Source organism: Sebastes fasciatus, chromosome 7 (assembly GCF_043250625.1).
Source record: "Sebastes fasciatus isolate fSebFas1 chromosome 7, fSebFas1.pri, whole genome shotgun sequence".
NCBI classification, from domain to species: domain Eukaryota; kingdom Metazoa; phylum Chordata; class Actinopteri; order Perciformes; family Sebastidae; genus Sebastes; species Sebastes fasciatus.
In genome coordinates this window covers 20,705,777-20,723,157 of record NC_133801.1, presented here as the reverse complement: position 1 = coordinate 20,723,157, position 17,381 = coordinate 20,705,777, and the positions used below count along the sequence as shown (strand labels likewise).

Genomic DNA, 17,381 nt, shown 5'->3' with positions numbered 1-17,381 from the left:
ACTAAGTAAAGCACATATAGCCTATGTCAAAATTGTACTTAAGTAGCCTGCAGTCAGCCTAATTATATATATTATATATATTATGACAATTAAACGGCTGCATTTATTAGTCATCAGTCAAAGGATGAATATTTTCAATCATGCAGGTACTGTGATCATGCTTGCCTTTCTCGTGGTGTTGTGTGTGAGTTTGTGGTCTGTGTTGCTCTCTAGCGTCCACAGATAAAAACTCCACATGTCTGGTCGGGCGGAAGTTGCGTCACGGAAGCAGCACCCGGATGTAGCTGACGTCACTAACACATTCGTTGTAAACATGGCGTCCGTGACAACAGGTGAGAGCAGAAAGGCCCGGCGCGAGACTAAAACCTTATGGGTTATATGTGTTCGGTGTTTCGCTGTTTATCAGACACGTCTGCTGCATTCATTCGGGATCTTGTCCAGAGCTTTTACAGCCGGGTTTGTTCGCAGTGGCACCTTTTAATTCAGAGCTAATGCTAATGCTAATGCTAACACAGACGGCTCTGACTCTCATTGTTCTCTTGAACGTGTGATTTCACTCTCATTGAATTCAACAGGCGTCAATAGGAGAGCTGTGCGCAGGATTATTGTCCTATTTTAATGGTTGAGTGTGTGTTAAGTTAGCTAGCTAGATGCTAATGTGAGCTAACCAGCGCTGAACCTTCTGTTATTTGGGGTGTAAGAAGCACTGATCCCAGTAGACCACTTACACACCAAGAAACCAGTAGACCACTTACACACCAAGAAACCAGTAGACCACTTACACACCAAAACCTGACAATAACCTGACAATAACCTGATGATAACCTGACAATAACCTGACAATAACCTGATGATAACCTGATGATAACCTGATAATAACCTGATGATAACCTGACGATAACCTGATGATAACCTGACGATAACCTGAGAATAACCTGATAATAACCTGATGATAACCTGACAATAACCTGATAATAACCTGATGATAACCTGACAATAACCTGACGATAACCTGATGATAACCTGACAATAACCTGATGATAACCTGACAATAACCTGATGATAACCTGATGATAACCTGATGATAACCTGATGATAACCTGACAATAACCTGATGATAACCTGATGATAACCTGATGATAACCTGACAATAACCTGATGATAACCTGATGATAACCTGATGATAACCTGACAATAACCTGATGATAACCTGACAATAACCTGATGATAACCTGATGATAACCTGACAAAAACCTGATAATAACCTGATGATAACCTGACAATAACCTGATAATAACCTGATGATAACCTGACAATAACCTGACGATAACCTGATGATAACCTGACAATAACCTGATGATAACCTGATGATAACCTGATGATAACCTGATGATAACCTGACAAAAACCTGATAATAACCTGATAATAACCTGATGATAACCTGACAATAACCTGATAATAACCTGACAATAACCTGACGATAACCTGACGATAACCTGATGATAACCTGACAATAACCTGATGATAACCTGATGATAACCTGACAATAACCTGACAATAACCTGACGATAACCTGACGATAACCTGATGATAACCTGACAAAAACCTGATAATAACCTGATAATAACCTGATGATAACCTGATGATAACCTGACAATAACCTGATAATAACCTGATGATAACCTGACAATATCCTGACAATATCCTGATAATAACCTGACAATAACCTGACAATAACCTTAAAATAACCTGATATTTTCAGGTGTAATTTCATTCATTCATTCATTCTCACTGTGCAATATCATTTTCCACTTGTGCAATTTTGTTAAGTCTGTTTATTGTCAATACTGTATATACTGCTCCTATTTTTATACTTCCTTCTATTTAAATGCTTCATATTTTGTTACACTTTGTTTAGCTCTTTTTTTTACTGTGTTAGCTGATGCATCTTGTTTTTTTGCACTATCCCCTTTGCTGCTGTACACTGCAAATTCCCCTACTGCGGGACTAATAAAGGAATATCTTATCTTATCTTATATCAGATTTGAAATTCAGTTTTACACGGTCCGATTCACTGTGCTCCCTAAATCTGTCTTTATAATGTTGGAGTACATTTTAATAGAAAATGTTCGGCTATGATTTGTGGTTCTGTCTTATTTAGGTTTTAGGCACCATGTGATTTTGGTCTCTGTGTATAGCTATGTGTTCATCAGTGACAGTCAAAGCATGTTGGACAGAGCCATTGTCCTGGCAGCTGTTGAGCACCCTTCACCCTGTATCTGTTACTGCAACCACCAGACGCCTCATTATTGGTGTTATAAATAACCTCCAGCTGGCCATGGTCAGCATGTGCTAGACCTCAGCATGCTGCTGTCTGCTCAGGTTTACGACTCCCACCGGCGTTTAGTGCCGGTCAAAAGTCATTTAAAGAAGGCACAAAATAAATAAAACGCTATCAAAAAGGAAACCATTAACTTGTCAGGTGTTCATCAGAAAATTAAATAACACTTTTGCTCAGTGTGTATGTCACCTGTACTGGTTTCAGCTTCTTGTATGTGTCGATTATCTACTTTTCACTGTTTTATATAATTATGATTTAAATACTTTTGGGTTTTGGACTGTTGGTCCGACTAAAGAAGTACTTCGAAGGTGTAACCTTTGGTTTTTGGATTGTGATGGACATTTTCTGCCACTGTATACCCTACGCGATGAATTGATTAATCTAAAAACAAAGAAAGTGCTCTGCTCATAATTTGCAGCTCTACTCCACAAAGGTTCTTATATTTAGTGAAATTACTAACCTGTCAGTAGCTCAGTGTTCTTGAAATCCTTTCTGTTGTACGATTGCTAACGGTCTTTTTTTCTTTCTCAAGCCACCTCTGAGTGGATCCAGTTTTTTGAGGATGCTGGGATCCCAGCCGGCCTCGCAGTCACTTATGCAGTCTCCTTCGTGGACAACAGGTAATCTACAGTAATTCCCCCTTTTCATAGGCTTTGTATTGCACACCTTGGCCACACTGTGTTGTGCTGTGATCATGTGAATTCCATTTGCACCCCTCACATCAGACCATACTTGACCTCAAAAACAATTGATTTCCATGCTTAGGAGCAGGTCTTTTTCATCAACATAGCTGTGTCATCACAATAAACTGATTAGTTTGTCTTTATTCTTTTATTTTCTTTTAAGATTGTCTTGTTGGCATTTTTGCCTTTATTAGATAGGTTTCATGGGGCGCCTGCTCTAGCAGATGAGCAACCTGGGCACCCGATTGGTTTCAGTCTTAAGAAGTTAATTATAAAGACAAAATATATGATTACTTGTTTTTGGTGAGAATACAAAACGATCATACAGCCACAGCATTTTGATAATGTGACATTTTATGAGTTTAAAAAAATCTGTTTAATTTTTTTTGAATTCATGTGGTAATTATGACAACAGTCAGAGAATTAAAACTGTCCAGTGAATAATTAAGCTGTTAGTCCATGTGACTTAATGTTTACGACTCTTGGTTGTTTGCAATAGGTTGCTATGAACTAATGGGCAACAGTGTACATTGTTTTTCTTTGATCCAGATCAAGGGAACAGAAGTACTTACAGTATTTTCTGATTATTCATGTCTCTGCAGAATTCACAAGAACATGCTGATGGACCTCAGTAAAGACATCATGATGGACCTCGGCATTACAGTCATTGGCGACATCATTGCCATTCTTAAACATGCTAAGCAGGTCTACAGACAGGTGAGATTAATCGTTTCATGTTGTGAAGTGTTGACATGTTTAAAATAGATGGTGTATTATCATTGTTGGTGCAGGCATGTAAAAACAAAGTACCTCTGTAATATCTCCTCTATTGTTGTGAATGCAGTCATGGAGAATGAATGTCTTTCAAAGCCACTGCAGCGGACTGTGAGTTTACATAACGACTGTAATGTGTGTCCCCTCTTCAGGACATGTGCAAAATGGCCACGGAAGCCATCTCCTCAGGACAGACCAGCGTTAAAGCTGAGCTTAGAAGAACTGCCAATACTCGTAAGTATCTATATTTTAATTTCCTTCATCAAACAAAACTGATTTTCATTGTAATAAATTATAGGGATTTATTTTCAATTGAACTTTAGGGTCACAACAGAATGTGAATTATGTATTTTCTTTTATTTAAACCTTGTAGGAAAACCTCATTTCCTATAAGCCATAGGAAATGTTTCTACATACATACTACATTACTTTATTGTAGTAAGACAACCATGTGACCTATATATCAGCCCAGCCAAAGCGCAATATGAGTCAACAGTTGTACAATAATATACTATGCCTGCAGTTATTAAATCAAAGAAGTGTCATAGGAGGGGTGGGTAAAAAATCAATATGTCAGTATCATAATGCTTCATCTTGCTAGACATTACACTGGTGCAATTCATTGATGTTTTATAAAATGTACACTAGTGTACTAAATAGATTTTTACCCCTGTTATTAATTTGTCTCGCCACGCTGTGTATAAACTGACCATTTGTGGTGGTGTTTATTAATAAGCATTGGAAGCGTGGAAGATAACTAGTATGCTCTGAAGACGATAGATGAAGATATCAGGTTGTTACGTCACAAAACAACCACTTCAAATAACTGTAATATAGCACCACAGGTTGGTGTGTCCATCTGTCCCCTTCAGAACAGTTCAGCATGTATTTAGATAATTGTTCTTTGATCTAATAAGAAAAAATAGTTTTTTCAAAAAATATAAATTTGCGACTATTCAAAACCCTGCATTTTACAGAGGTGGCCATTTTCATGCTCAGATTCTGTACAATATTATACTTTTAGCTTTTAGCTATGGCTGGCAGTAGCTAAATCCATTTTTTAAAATGTATATTTTATGTTATAAGGTCATGTTTAAGATTAAAAGCCATTCCCCCGCCCAAAAAAATGATATCTGCTGTCATACAAGACGTTGTAAACAATGGGCCATCAATGGGCAATCAAAGTGTGTTGAATATTAAACCCACTGGTATACAGTATTTATATTTGTCATTTCAACACCTGCTTCTTAGCAAATACAGCATAATTTCATAAAAAAAAAATATGTTGTGTAAAATATGTAATCGTCTTACATGTGGGGTAAAATGCTTTATTGTTCATGTGCACTCAACTTTCACGAGTGTTAACCAGCACTTAAACAGCCCAATGTGAAATTGATTTGGATTGGCATGTGCATGTATGACCTATTTCTCAATAGCTTAAAATTCAATCTTGGGGGTAGGTCATTTTGATACTTGGTATTTAATAGAAGAAGCCATCAATTTGTATGTACTGTGTCACTGTGCATTATTTTATTTTGAATTACGCAAATTTCCCTTTGGTTTACTCATCATCATGCCATGAACTCTTATTTGTTTGGCTTTTTGTTCCTTATTTGCTTTTTGCTTGCTGTCCTTATATTGTGAAAAATGTTGATAAGTAAAAAAGAAAAAAAATAAGTCATCAATTGACAACATAAATGGTAAATGGACTTGCATTCATATAACGCTTCCCTAGTCTTCCGACCACTCAAAGCGCTTTACACTACATTTCAGCATTCACACATTCACACACTGATGGCAGAGGCTGCTAAGGTGCCAACTTTGCCCATCAGGATCTAATCGAAATACTCATTCACACACCGATGGCTATGCCTTCGGGAGTAATTTGGGGTTAAGTGTCTTGCTCATGGACACATCGACATGTGACCTGGAGATATTCTATCAGCAATGAAGAGTGGTGAAGGAAGAGAGAGATTTTCTGTACTGTTTTTATTTTGAGAGATAGCCTAAAAGAGGCTGAACAGTACAAAATATTTTTACTGGCTGTATTTGTCATTGTTATGTCAGGTAATGGGGCTTATTAAAGGGTAATTGTTTCTATTAGGAGATAAAGTAAATCAGCCTAATCTAATGTTACCAGAACAAATTGCATCACTTAGTTTGTTGGCCCCAGTGCCAGGTTATACAAGACCTACTTCACTTTTTCACAACATGTTCTTTTATGCACACTTTTACTTTCCCGTGTCTAGAGAGGTCTCACACATTTCAGAGCACAACTGTGAAGCCCAGCTGTCCCCTGATCTCGTCTTGGGGACAGAACATGAGGAGCTCTAATAGGAAATCACAACTACTTGAAAATGCTTCCGCTTTTTTCTCAGCTGCCACTCGTATGATTGCCAACGCTTTGAGCAGCGATTCCCCGCCGGCCACTCCAGCCCGTCGACCTGACAACCGCCTCTCGGTCACAGTGTCCAACATGCAAGCAAAGAGTGGCAAAGCAGGTAGATAACATGGAATGTTCCTTTTACCCTATAAATCCCTTCATTTCGACGAGTCCTGTCTTATTTTTACCTCTGTTTATCCTCGCCTACCCACCGCTTTGTTTGTCAGTCGTGAGTCAGCCAGCTGACGAGGGGAACGGTTTGCCAGCAGTGAAGCGCCGACGTGTGACAGCTGAGATGGAAGGCAAGTACATCGTCAACATGCCCAAAGGCTCCACGCCTCGTACACGCCGCATCCTGGCCCAGCAGGCCAAGAAAGGTAGGCCAGACCCAGTGGCCTCGCCGACAACATCGCTCCAGTAATGCTGTTGCTCACCACAGCTAATCAATACTAAACGTTTTCATGGACTTCTTTCATACTAAAACTGAATCAGGTGACTCAGGGCTGATTAACAGAGCCTGATTAACCGTCATTCATTTCTGTCATAATTTAATACCTTGTCTTTACTTCTACTTCCCACTGCACCAACAGTTATTCCCTCTGTCCAACTGCTTGTTTTCTCCTTTGTTTCAAATCACCCACATTTAACCCAGCCATAAAATCTTTTGACTATTTTTTCCATGACATGAATTCTCCGGTGGGTTCCGTCTCTGAGAACTCTTCAAACTGCTCATGTTTATTCATATTTATTTAATGAAAGAAAACCTCTATGCTCTGTCTTCTTCTTTCATATGCATTTCTGTCATTAGACATCTTAATTATCGGAACAGAAACATAGAATCGTACAGCACTGTATGAAAACACATGTCTGACCTGTGTCACAAGGCAGCCAGAGTTAAAACTAGGGCCTCTGGTTCAAAGCTTCTCATGCATGGATGTAATACAACGTCAAGGTCAAACGTAAGAAATAAATAGGAAACTTGCAATAATAAAATACAGATGTCTGATATGTTCTATAAAACCCCACAAAGTTAATTTTATTCCATGGCTATTGCATAATCATTCCAAAAGCTGTAAAAAGCTTTGGTACTATAAATAATACAGTGTTTTTATGACTTAACCTTTTTTTCTAGTCAAATTTGAGCAATTTGCTCAATTGAAGCTGCTACTTTAGCTTCTGGAAATAAACCATTCTTTTGACTTGTGATCTTCACAGTAAGTGTAAATCTTGTGAACTAGTACAACACAAGTGTGGCTGACTGTTAGATCAATTTGGAGCCCATTTAAATAAAACCTTAAACAGCATCTTAAATGTTAAAGTAAGAGACTGTGGCACACTGCAGCACTTTCAACAGTTCTGTCTAAAAATACTGCAAGATTTTATTCAGTTTCTGTCATCTGGTATTGTCAGGATCATGTGGATTATTTGTCCATCACTAATGAGTTATCAAAACATGAACCAAACGTGTCACAGTCAAGCTGTCACAATACTTTTTGTGTAATCATTTTTGCTCTACTCTTTGAAAAGGTTTGAAACGCACCTCTGTGTTTGCAAGACTTGGGGCTGAATCGAAGGCAGACACGACAACAAGCAATAACAAGGTGAGGCCTGTCAGTATTTCGTAGTAGCTGACTTTGTATTGGATTGGATTATATTGGATGCAGGCATAAAGATAAGTTCTGTGCTCATAATGCTCGTGTTTGGCAGCCCACCGGTGTGTTCAGTCGTCTTGGCAGAGGGGATGAAGAGGAAGACGGGCCGAGGCCAGCTAAGATGGCTGGAATCATTGATGTAGATGATGAGGACGACAGCGACGGAGAAGGCTCCGTCCTCCAGTACGCTGGCGTCCTCAAGAGACTTCCTCCCCCCCAGAAGAAAGAGCCGGCCACAAAACCGGCCCCGACCACCCTGCGGCGCCTGGGAGGCAGATTCAAACTACCTCCCTCTGACACTCCAACCTCCTCTTCCTCCCCTAATGGCCTCCCCCCTGCCAAAGTTAGTGTGCTTAAGAGACTGGGCAAGCTCCCCGCCACACACCCGAGCGCCACCGTGTCGCCCACACCCGCTGACACACAGGACAACAGGGTGACCAGCACCAGGCCCAAAGCCCAGGAGGGAATCACCATAGCGAGCCCCAAGGTCAGCAGCAGCACCGGAGCTGGGGGAGGAGGAGGAGGAGGAGGAGTAGGAGTAGGAGTAGGAGTAGGAGAAGGAGAAGGAGAGTCTCTGGGTGCCCAGATGGACATTATGGCTATCAGTGTTTTTAAGAGACTGGGCAACAAGAGAACCTAACACACAAATCCCTAAAATGTTTCAGACTCTTTCTATACGTCCTTTATAGAATTTGTATCGCCCTCTTTTCTGCATTCATCCTGGCGACATGCAGGATGCAGATTGGAGTGTTTTTTTGCGTGTATGGATGGTTTTAATGCTGCTTTCATTGCTTTAGAGTTACTCTTAGATAAAAATAGATATTTTTTTTTTACAGTTTAGTCATGCTGCCATTGGAAAACCACCTTTGTTTAGTGTCCAAGCTTTTAATTTGAGGACTCCGAGTTCTCTTTGTATTATGTTGCTCAACCTGAAACCATATCTGCCATTTATGACTTTAAAAGATATATATTTAACTATATTTGTGAGCTTAAGGCATGAGCATGACGTAAACCAAGCCGCCATAATGGTGGTTTTAATTTGACCCCCCGTAACTCCACATATAAGGATGCTGCTGCCTAAACTTCCCTTTTTTTTTTGAGAATCCTCCAGTATGATACAGTTGAGTAGCTGAAAATATTCCTCTAAGGTGATTTGTGTGGTCGTTTTGTTGCCTGAAAATGGATTATTTCTGATGTAAAAGGTACAGATAGATGGATTTTTTTCACACAGGACAGCAGTCAGACGTAAGACTATATAGCCGTGAGGTGATGGTTTAATCTTTCTACTTCTAGTTACCTTCACCGCCTCAAAATTACCTCCTCTAACATGTTTGGAAAGAAGAAAAAGTGAGTGATAAAGTAAATTCAGATGGTTACACAGAATGACCTCTCTGAACACTTGAATAAAAAAAAAAACCTCACCTCCTCCTCCTCTTCTTCTTCTTCTGCGCTTTTGTGGAGTAGAAGTTCTCACCTCTGAGCTACGCCCATGTCAACCTTTCTACCATATTACCGAACGTTTTCTATAACCACCTACTTGAAAGCCGGGTCAGTAGAATATTGTTTATTTTGAAATGCAATGTATAGATTTGTTAGACTTGGTTTCACACAGCACAGAACCAGTTCTGCTGCATATTTTTCTATGTGGACATTCTTGTATGATGTATCCATGTAAAGAACCTCAGAAATGCCATCAGTTCCTGGTGTCCAGGGGGCCACTGGAGGTCTCAGTAGGTAGTTCACCTTGTCTGGGTCATTAACACCCGTGTAATATGTCGGTCTTTCTTCACACCAGAGCTTTGTTACACTGTAAATATTTGAAATGTTTAAAATAGCGTTACGGAATTTTTATCGTTTTAAAGAACAAGGTAGAGCAAAACACGTCATGAACCGTAATGGTTTTTTTAAAAAGATATTGAGGAAAAAAAGTTCTGAATTTGGACAAAATGTGCTTGGAAAATAATTAAAAGACAAAAAGGGTCCAAAAATATCCTCTTTTTTTTGTTTCTTTCTCTAAAGCAGACATTAACAAATGCATGTCATTGTCACATATTGTACTCTTACGTATCGACATGACAGCAAAGTCAATATTTATATTCCCCTGGGAACATTTAGCTGATCATTTATCAATAAACCCATTAAACTCCCACTCCTCTCACAATGAGGTGGCTGCTGCATAATGTCGGCTGAACTGTCAGAGTGTTATGTTAGTGCTGTTTCATCGGGGGACGCCTCTTTGCTCTGTACAGCTGCAGTCGGGAACACACATTTGGCATCCTGGGGCCACAGGGGTTGTTCAATATGTCTTCAATGCCACTTGAGAATATACTTGTGTTTGGGTTGAGTGGATTGGATGGGATTGTTTAGTGTGTGTGCGTTGTGTAGGCTTTTTGTTAACTGTTTATGTAATTTGTTTGTACTGAATATTAATTTACATGTTTCCCCACAAGGAGAGTTGAGCATTTCAGAATCAGAAAATGTTTCAAGCAGGAAAACTAAGAAAACTTCCCATGCAGATGCCTGTGTTGACCCTGGATATGGACACTCATCATCACAGCATTGAGAGAATGGTGGTAGTGCTTTTGTCAGTGTATAGTTGCACTCTAACAACTGCATGCATCTTAAGTTTTGCTGTTATAAATTATTTATATATGTTAATCTGTATGCTTGTTGAAGTCGACATGATGGTTCATCGAGGAGGAGCTGCGACACCGTGGGTAACCCGATCCATGAATCAGGGAACAGTGAAACTACAGATGTTTACATGACTCACTGAGAGGATAGCCTGCTGCTGGACTGAGTTAGCCTCATCATCACACCTCTGAGATGCAAGGCTGCTCATAAATCTGGAGGAAATAAGGTACCAACCTTTGCAACGATCACACAATTTAGCAGAGAAGAATTCACAATTACTCTACAGAGATAATATGATTGGCTGGTGGGCCTCAGGTTAGCATAAGTGTATAATATAAGTGGGGCTGTGGCAACATTCTGGCGATTCGATGCATATGATACAGGGGTTGCGATTCAATATATCGCAATGTATTGCGATGTCTGATCTAATTTTAAGAAAAATTGTATAAAGAACACAGCCATATATTATTTTTTTATTTGTATTATTTATTTATTTGCACATATATAAAACTGCACAAAATCCAGTCAATGAAAAAAAAACAAGAAATGTGTCAGGAGAGGTCAAGAAGCCACAGGCTTATACAAAGGACCTCCCCCCCAACCCCATGAGGAAAAAAAATAACAAAAAAGGAAGAAAGATCTAAACTAACATAATTTTAAAAATACAACAAAAGATAAACAACAAGAAGTACACAAAATGTGCCGAAAAAACCTAACCAAACTGGAAAACAATCCAGTAAAAACAATGAAATGCATACAAAGAACAGTACAGAAGAAAAGAAAATATATATAAACATATCAAAAGATGATAAGACATCATGAATGTGATGATAATTTCCTTTTAAAATGTTCTAAGGATATATATATATATATATATATGTATATATATATATTTAATGCAATCAGAACAGTGAGATTTGCATTTATCACAGTCCCTGTAACATCCAGCATCATAGCACTACTTTGAGAGGGCACACATCTTTGCAAATTAAATAAAATATTGACTGATTTAATCTTTGCATGTAAATTATTATTTAAAAATGTATACAGTGTTTTTGAGAATCGATATTTTCTTACACCCCTGATAAGTGTAATTGAGACTATGTCCCCTTGAGGTCGCTCTCTCCCTCCTCCTCCTCTTCCTCTTCATCCTCTGGTCCCTGCAGCCTCCTGCTGTCCGTCTCCATGTATTTGAAAACCTTATCAGCTGAAATCATCAAGCTCCTGTTTGGCCATAATGTGATTTGGTTTATAGAGGACATTTATAAATTGAAGTAAAAGCTGAATGAGCCTTTATCAGTCTGTTTTTTTTATTTTTTATTATGAAGACTGGCCTCTTCCAAACAATGGGGGTGACGTAATGTGCAATATTTTATAAAGGCTATTAATTAATCATTTAAATATAGTAAATAAGGGAGCACTGTGAATAGGGTGCAGCCTTTGATTAATGGTTTAATAACTATGCAAATAAGCTATTACTTATATACAGATGTAAGTATTATTTTATAATTCATATACTTGGTACACTTTTTTTTTTTTTTTACAAAAGTGTTGACATATACTCGATCGATTCAGGATATTTATGTACGTTTTTGCCATGTAAAATGTGGACTGCAGCAACGCCTCACGACTTCTCTTCTTTTTTTTTAACCCACAATGCTGTGCGGCAGGGGGTTGTCTTGTGTGTGCGCTGTTTGTGGTGCTGATGCTGCGCGTGCCTCCGGAGGCTGCTACCATAGAGATCAACTCGAGCATCCTTCCATCCATCCGCGAGAGAGAGGAAATAGGAATCAGGTTTTGTTTCGACTCTGGTTGTGAAATGCCAGGATGTTTCTGCCAGCTGTTGTAGCCTCATTCATCTCTTTATAACCAGACATTTATTCTACATTTAGAGTCTTCTTTCTTCGTCCCTCCATCATTTATGCACAGCACGCTGCTCCAGTCCTCTCCAACAAAACACACCTTCGTGTCCGAGCACCATGGCCCGATCCCGGCGCTTCCACTGAGAGACATGGAAGCCAAACAGCACCCGATAAAGAGCCTCAAGAGCTACCCGGAAACCGGCGGCCGGAGCCTGGCCGCGGCCGCCGGAGGAGACGGAGGAGGAGGCGGAGGAGGAGGAGGCTCGGCTGAGATGGAGATGGAGATGGAGGCGAAGATCCAGAAAGCCATCGACTTCAAGGTGGAGGGTCACCGCTGCTACAAGGAGAAGAAATTCCGGGAGGCGATCGGCAAGTACCACCGGGCTCTGCTGCAGCTCAAAGGGGTTCATGTTCATGTGGCCGACGGGACGACGGGCTCCGAAGTCAACCTGCTGCACCAACCTGCGGCCAAGCTCACCGAGGAGCAGCGGAGAGCCGTGGAGAGCACCGAGATCGAGTGCTACGACAGCCTGACAGGTGAGCTGCACCGGTACATCACAAACACCCAGACCTCTCTGTCCTCTTCTAGTACTGCTGACACCATTGTTCGTTCTGGTTCACTTGGTCCACACAAGCCTGTAGGCTGGTTATCTCTACTGCAGGTGCTGGGTTTGTTCAGAGGCAGGTGAAATAAACAGAGAATACAAGGACAGACATTATGTCCTGTATATTCTCTGTTATTTCACCTGCCTCTGAACAAACCCATAATGAGGATTTAATGGAGATTATGATGGGATGTGTATAGGCTACACTCTCTGACCAAATTAGTGCATTATGAAGCCTATAGTGTTACAATTAAACTAACACATCCCCTTTGTGCCTATTTCAGGCTCTTACAGCTTTTTAAATGCCATTGTTCAGAGGCAGGTGGAATAAACAGAGAATATAGGACATAATGTCTTGTTGATGATTTAATGGAGATTATGATGGGATGTGTATAGGCTGCACTATCTGACCAAATTAGTGCATTATGCAGCCTAGTAGTGTCACAATTAAACTGACACATCTCCTTTGTGCCTATTTCAGGCTATTACAGCCATTTCTACACAGCACATTCCTGCTTTTTACAAGATTCACTTTATTGTCATTTCACTGAGTATTTGCATACACAGAAGGAAACGAAATATTGTTTCTCCCAGCTCCCGTCAGTGCATTAAAAAGGATAAGTATTAAAATGAACATACCTAAAAATAACAATAGAAGATTAAAATAAGTAAACGTTTCAGACACAATTTGCAGTCATACACCCAGTAATGTCATTATTATTTCAATTGAAGATGAAGTGTGAGGAGAAAGTGAATAAAATAAATAAATAAATAAAGCCTCATGTTCTCCTATAGGAAATCTATGCATGTTTTCATTATGTATATATGAGACCAGTTTCAGCACGCTGTTTGTGTTGTAACATCGACATTTCACAAGGGGGTCTGAGGTGAGAAGGCGTCCCCTCAACCATCCAGAGGGTGATGTAAGGCTGTGGCTAATGGCACCGCTTTGCAGTGACTTTACTACAGGGTTAACTGAGCTCCTCCTGGAGCAACAGAAAAGATTAACTCATTACTGCTCCATCACTGTAAAGGATTTACACCAGTTACATCCAGTTGCTATAAACTCATAAAACAGTTAAACAATTAATTATTATTTTCATTGTTTTTCTCTTCATTAACCGTTTAATCGTTTTTGTCTTTAAATGTCAGAATATACTGAAAAATATCCAGCGCAATTTTTCTAAAGCGCAAGATTGTAAATAACCTCCGGTATGGTCCAGCATACTTTTTAGACAATCTCTTGTTTTTCACATTTGTTCATTTTGTGTGTTTTCTTAAGGTTGCGTTAATTTTGTCCCTTAGGCTGGGTCAGTGGTTTCCAAACATTTTCAATGTCAAGGACCCCAAAACTGACAGAAATTGGAACACGGACCCCCATTTGATTTGATTTGATTTGATTTGTGCCAGGGTTCCACATCTGATGGATTTTTGCTTTTAGATGTTTTATTACAAAAAGTATATGAAACCTATGAACAAAATAGTCATACATTTTGTCATTGTGTTAGCTATGGTTGCAATTAGTGAAAATAACATTTCTCCTTTTTGCTGGGGACCCCCTGGAACCCCCTCAAGGACCCTGGGGGGTCCAAGGACCACACTTTGAGAACCACTGGGCTAGGCTACATGGTGTTTTTTATTTTTAACGAGTAATGCCGGTAGGAGAAAAAGAGGCAGGTGTGTCAAGGTTTTGTCAGTATATTTGCTTCCTGGTGATTGATAGGCTATTGAGTGACATAACATAATGTATTTTTGGAGTTTTGGTTGGTTCGTGTGTGTAGCAAGGATGCTATGTTGGCTTAATGTAGCCTATAATTTCAGTCGTGCTAACAACCATTTGGCATTCAAGTGTGTAGTAATTACAGTAGCCTATATGGGGCGAAGCATGCTTGAGTTTGGATGGTTGGGGCTGCGTTTTATGTGTGATTTTCACTGTTTTTTTGAGGTTTTATATGTGATAGTGATGTGATGTGACGTGACAAATCATTTCATTTTAAGTTAAATATGCTGCTTACCTGTAGCACACTGTCAGAGCTTGTCATTTTGTCAAGTTAAAAAGTGGTTTGGGTTTATATGTCTTCGCTCTTACGGTGTGTTCACGACATGTTTTAGGATCTACAGAATTATCAGTAAAGCTTTTGTGAACCATCAGTTGGAGATTTAGACCATCATTCAGCCGGGAATGCTACAAAGAGGACTTCTTCTAGTCAAGTCAAGTTTCCCAATATCACAAATTTGCCTCAGGGGGCTTTACAATCTTTATCTTGTCTGTTCTCACTGAAGAAAGTGGATCTGTTGATCAACTGATCTACTAAACGTTTAATTTACCCAACAGATGAAACATTTCATATTATATTCATATTTGCTGTATTATAAATAAATAATGTTATAATAAATGTCAATGTTTTCAGTTGTATAATCTTGCAAAAACCACCAATAAAAACAAATACTAGAGAACAAATAACAACAACACATTTATGAAGTGATATAATAATACCGCTGATCAAATAAACCAGACTCAAGGTTGAGGTTTGTAGCTCTTTCCAGGGCTTTTGACCATATCTCATAGCCTTCAGTACACTCAAAATCTCTGGAAAAGACTAGTAAGTGACCATTAAGTTTAGAATCCTGTTATCACGGGTACAGTATGTGTTCAAACGGTCGAAAATATAAATATAAATAATAAATATATAAATAATATACGGTCCAATATATCTTGATATCGAGTTATTGAAAGAAGAGAATTGTCTATAAACCAATCGTCTATCAGTTGCTGTTCATCACCATCAAACTAGATTTTCAGTATTTCAGAGAGTTTCCAGAAGAAATATGTCTTATAATTGTTTTTTGGTATTGATTTAAACAACAAAATAGCATATCAGGATTTACTGTATCAAGAAATACCCCCAATATGGTTACAGTAAGGGTGAGAAAAAGTGTAATTATGAATATACTGCCAGTAGCTTTGCTGTGAAAACATTATTATGACTACAGTATGTTCTGAGTATGCAGATCAAGATGAATGTTGACGCCCAGGAATGAGATGATGATGGTGTTGTGAACGTTGTGATTTTGGGTCGTGGCGGGGGGTGATGTTGTGTCTCATTGCTTGTGTTCAGGTGCTGCCCAGTCAGCCTGCCATGATGCATTGAAGGTCGCCTTGTGCTGCGCAGCGTTCAGGGCCTTGTCTTGAGCCTGTAGGGGAGGCCACTGTGGCGTGACGGAAAGGATGGGGGTGGGAAGGAGAGTGAAATAAGGAAGGAAAAAGGAGAATTAGGGGGAGGAACAGGAAGGAAGAGGCATTTCGAAAAATACAAGGAAGTCAGTTAGAGTGGTATACGAGAGGAGTAGTGGAGAGCAGTGGAACAGAGAGGGGAGAAGAGGGGGAGGAAGGGGCTGCCAGCACGCAACAGGGGACCATATTTACCATGGCAACCATCAGTGGGCCTTTTGCCTTCCCCTTTTCCCTCCTGTCCCTGCTTCAAACAGCAGTGCACATGCGCACTTGCACGCACACAAAGAAACCTCACTTCAACCTTGCTTACCCATTAATCACTGTTTACTACAATAATGTATGTGCTTTAGTCTGATTTAGATGTTTATATGGGTGGTTTATAGAATATTTATATTCATATTCCTGCTGATATGCATAGACATTTTAATGACTGAAGATGTCTGCTTCACATTATGCCACATCATTAACCGTAAACCCCCATAAACCCTATCTTCCTGCCATGTCATGTCATGTCATGTCATGGCTTTAGCCTTGTGGCTATCGTGTTAGTCCGTTTCTCAGTACTTTTCGTCCCCTATCTGTCTCACACCCGAGGCCATTGGTTTCTATTAGGGATGGAAATCTTGAAAGAAAACACAAGCATATAGTTTCATTTTTTTGGCTTGGCATTCTTGTTTTTTAGCAAACGTTACTTAAACAAGAGAAAATAGTGCATTTATTGACTATTTTAAGCGGTGGATTAATACACAATATTTGGTGCTCTACTGGGTATTTAAAGAAACAGGATGGTGGGAGTGAATCCACATGTAACTCAGTGTAACTGTGTTGCTCATTGATGTGTTTTGAGCTCTGTGGTGCAGAGGAATAAGATATATCAGTCTTTAGCTACTATACTTGTTAGTCGGAGCAATTTATTTGGGGGTTTTGGTCTTTTCATGGCATTTATTGACAATAAGCCTTAGCTTTTAATAATGCACCTAAATTTGGAATACTCCACATTGGGCTGAATTCAATATCATTGCCATCTTTCCATAACTCTCGCTTCTTATTTCACCGCTCTCTTGTCCAAATGAATGATGACAAATAACTTTACCTCAGTCTGTCACAGCTTGAGAATTAAAATGCTTGGTTGTCAGAAAATGTTATACATTTCATATTCATGCGTACTATCAGGCTATTGTGGTCCATGTTGCCCTTAATCCGTAATTATGA

General features: G+C 39.5%; 2 protein-coding genes across 4 annotated transcripts in view; both read left to right on the top strand.

Annotated features, from left to right (window-relative positions):
• The first annotated feature begins 214 nt into the window (after positions 1-214).
• c7h19orf47 (chromosome 7 C19orf47 homolog) lies at positions 215-9,821 on the top strand. 2 transcript variants are annotated; one of them, XM_074642142.1, is made up of 8 exons: positions 215-332; positions 2,874-2,961; positions 3,627-3,741; positions 3,951-4,032; positions 6,177-6,299; positions 6,409-6,558; positions 7,709-7,782; positions 7,889-9,821. In XM_074642142.1, the coding sequence occupies exons 1-8, from the start codon at positions 236-238 to the stop codon at positions 8,471-8,473; spliced, it is 1,314 nt and encodes a 437-aa protein (XP_074498243.1). In that variant the 5' UTR covers positions 215-235; the 3' UTR covers positions 8,474-9,821. The 2 variants fall into 2 exon arrangements, with proteins under 2 accessions (XP_074498243.1, XP_074498244.1); XM_074642143.1 differs by having other exon boundaries at positions 216-332; positions 6,409-6,483.
• Positions 9,822-12,129: 2,308 nt separating this feature from the next.
• Positions 12,130-17,381, top strand: part of ttc9b (tetratricopeptide repeat domain 9B) — a 29,545-nt gene continuing 24,293 nt past the window's right edge. The window contains exon 1 of one of the 2 annotated variants that reach the window (XM_074642145.1): positions 12,130-12,866. In XM_074642145.1, the coding sequence (XP_074498246.1) occupies positions 12,389-12,866 (478 nt within the window). In that variant the 5' untranslated portion in view covers positions 12,130-12,388. The remainder of the gene's footprint in view (positions 12,867-17,381) is intronic. The other variant, XM_074642146.1, reaches the window with a different exon arrangement.

Bases quoted from the DNA above. Each gene is read 5' to 3' on its own strand.
- c7h19orf47 (XM_074642142.1), top strand. From the start codon at position 236: ATGTCTGGTCGGGCGGAAGTTGCGTCACGGAAGCAGCACCCGGATGTA. The intron at 2,962-3,626 runs GTAATCTACAGT...ATGTCTCTGCAG, and splicing joins GTCTCCTTCGTGGACAACAG to AATTCACAAGAACATGCTGA. The intron at 4,033-6,176 runs GTAAGTATCTAT...CTTTTTTCTCAG, and splicing joins TAGAAGAACTGCCAATACTC to CTGCCACTCGTATGATTGCC.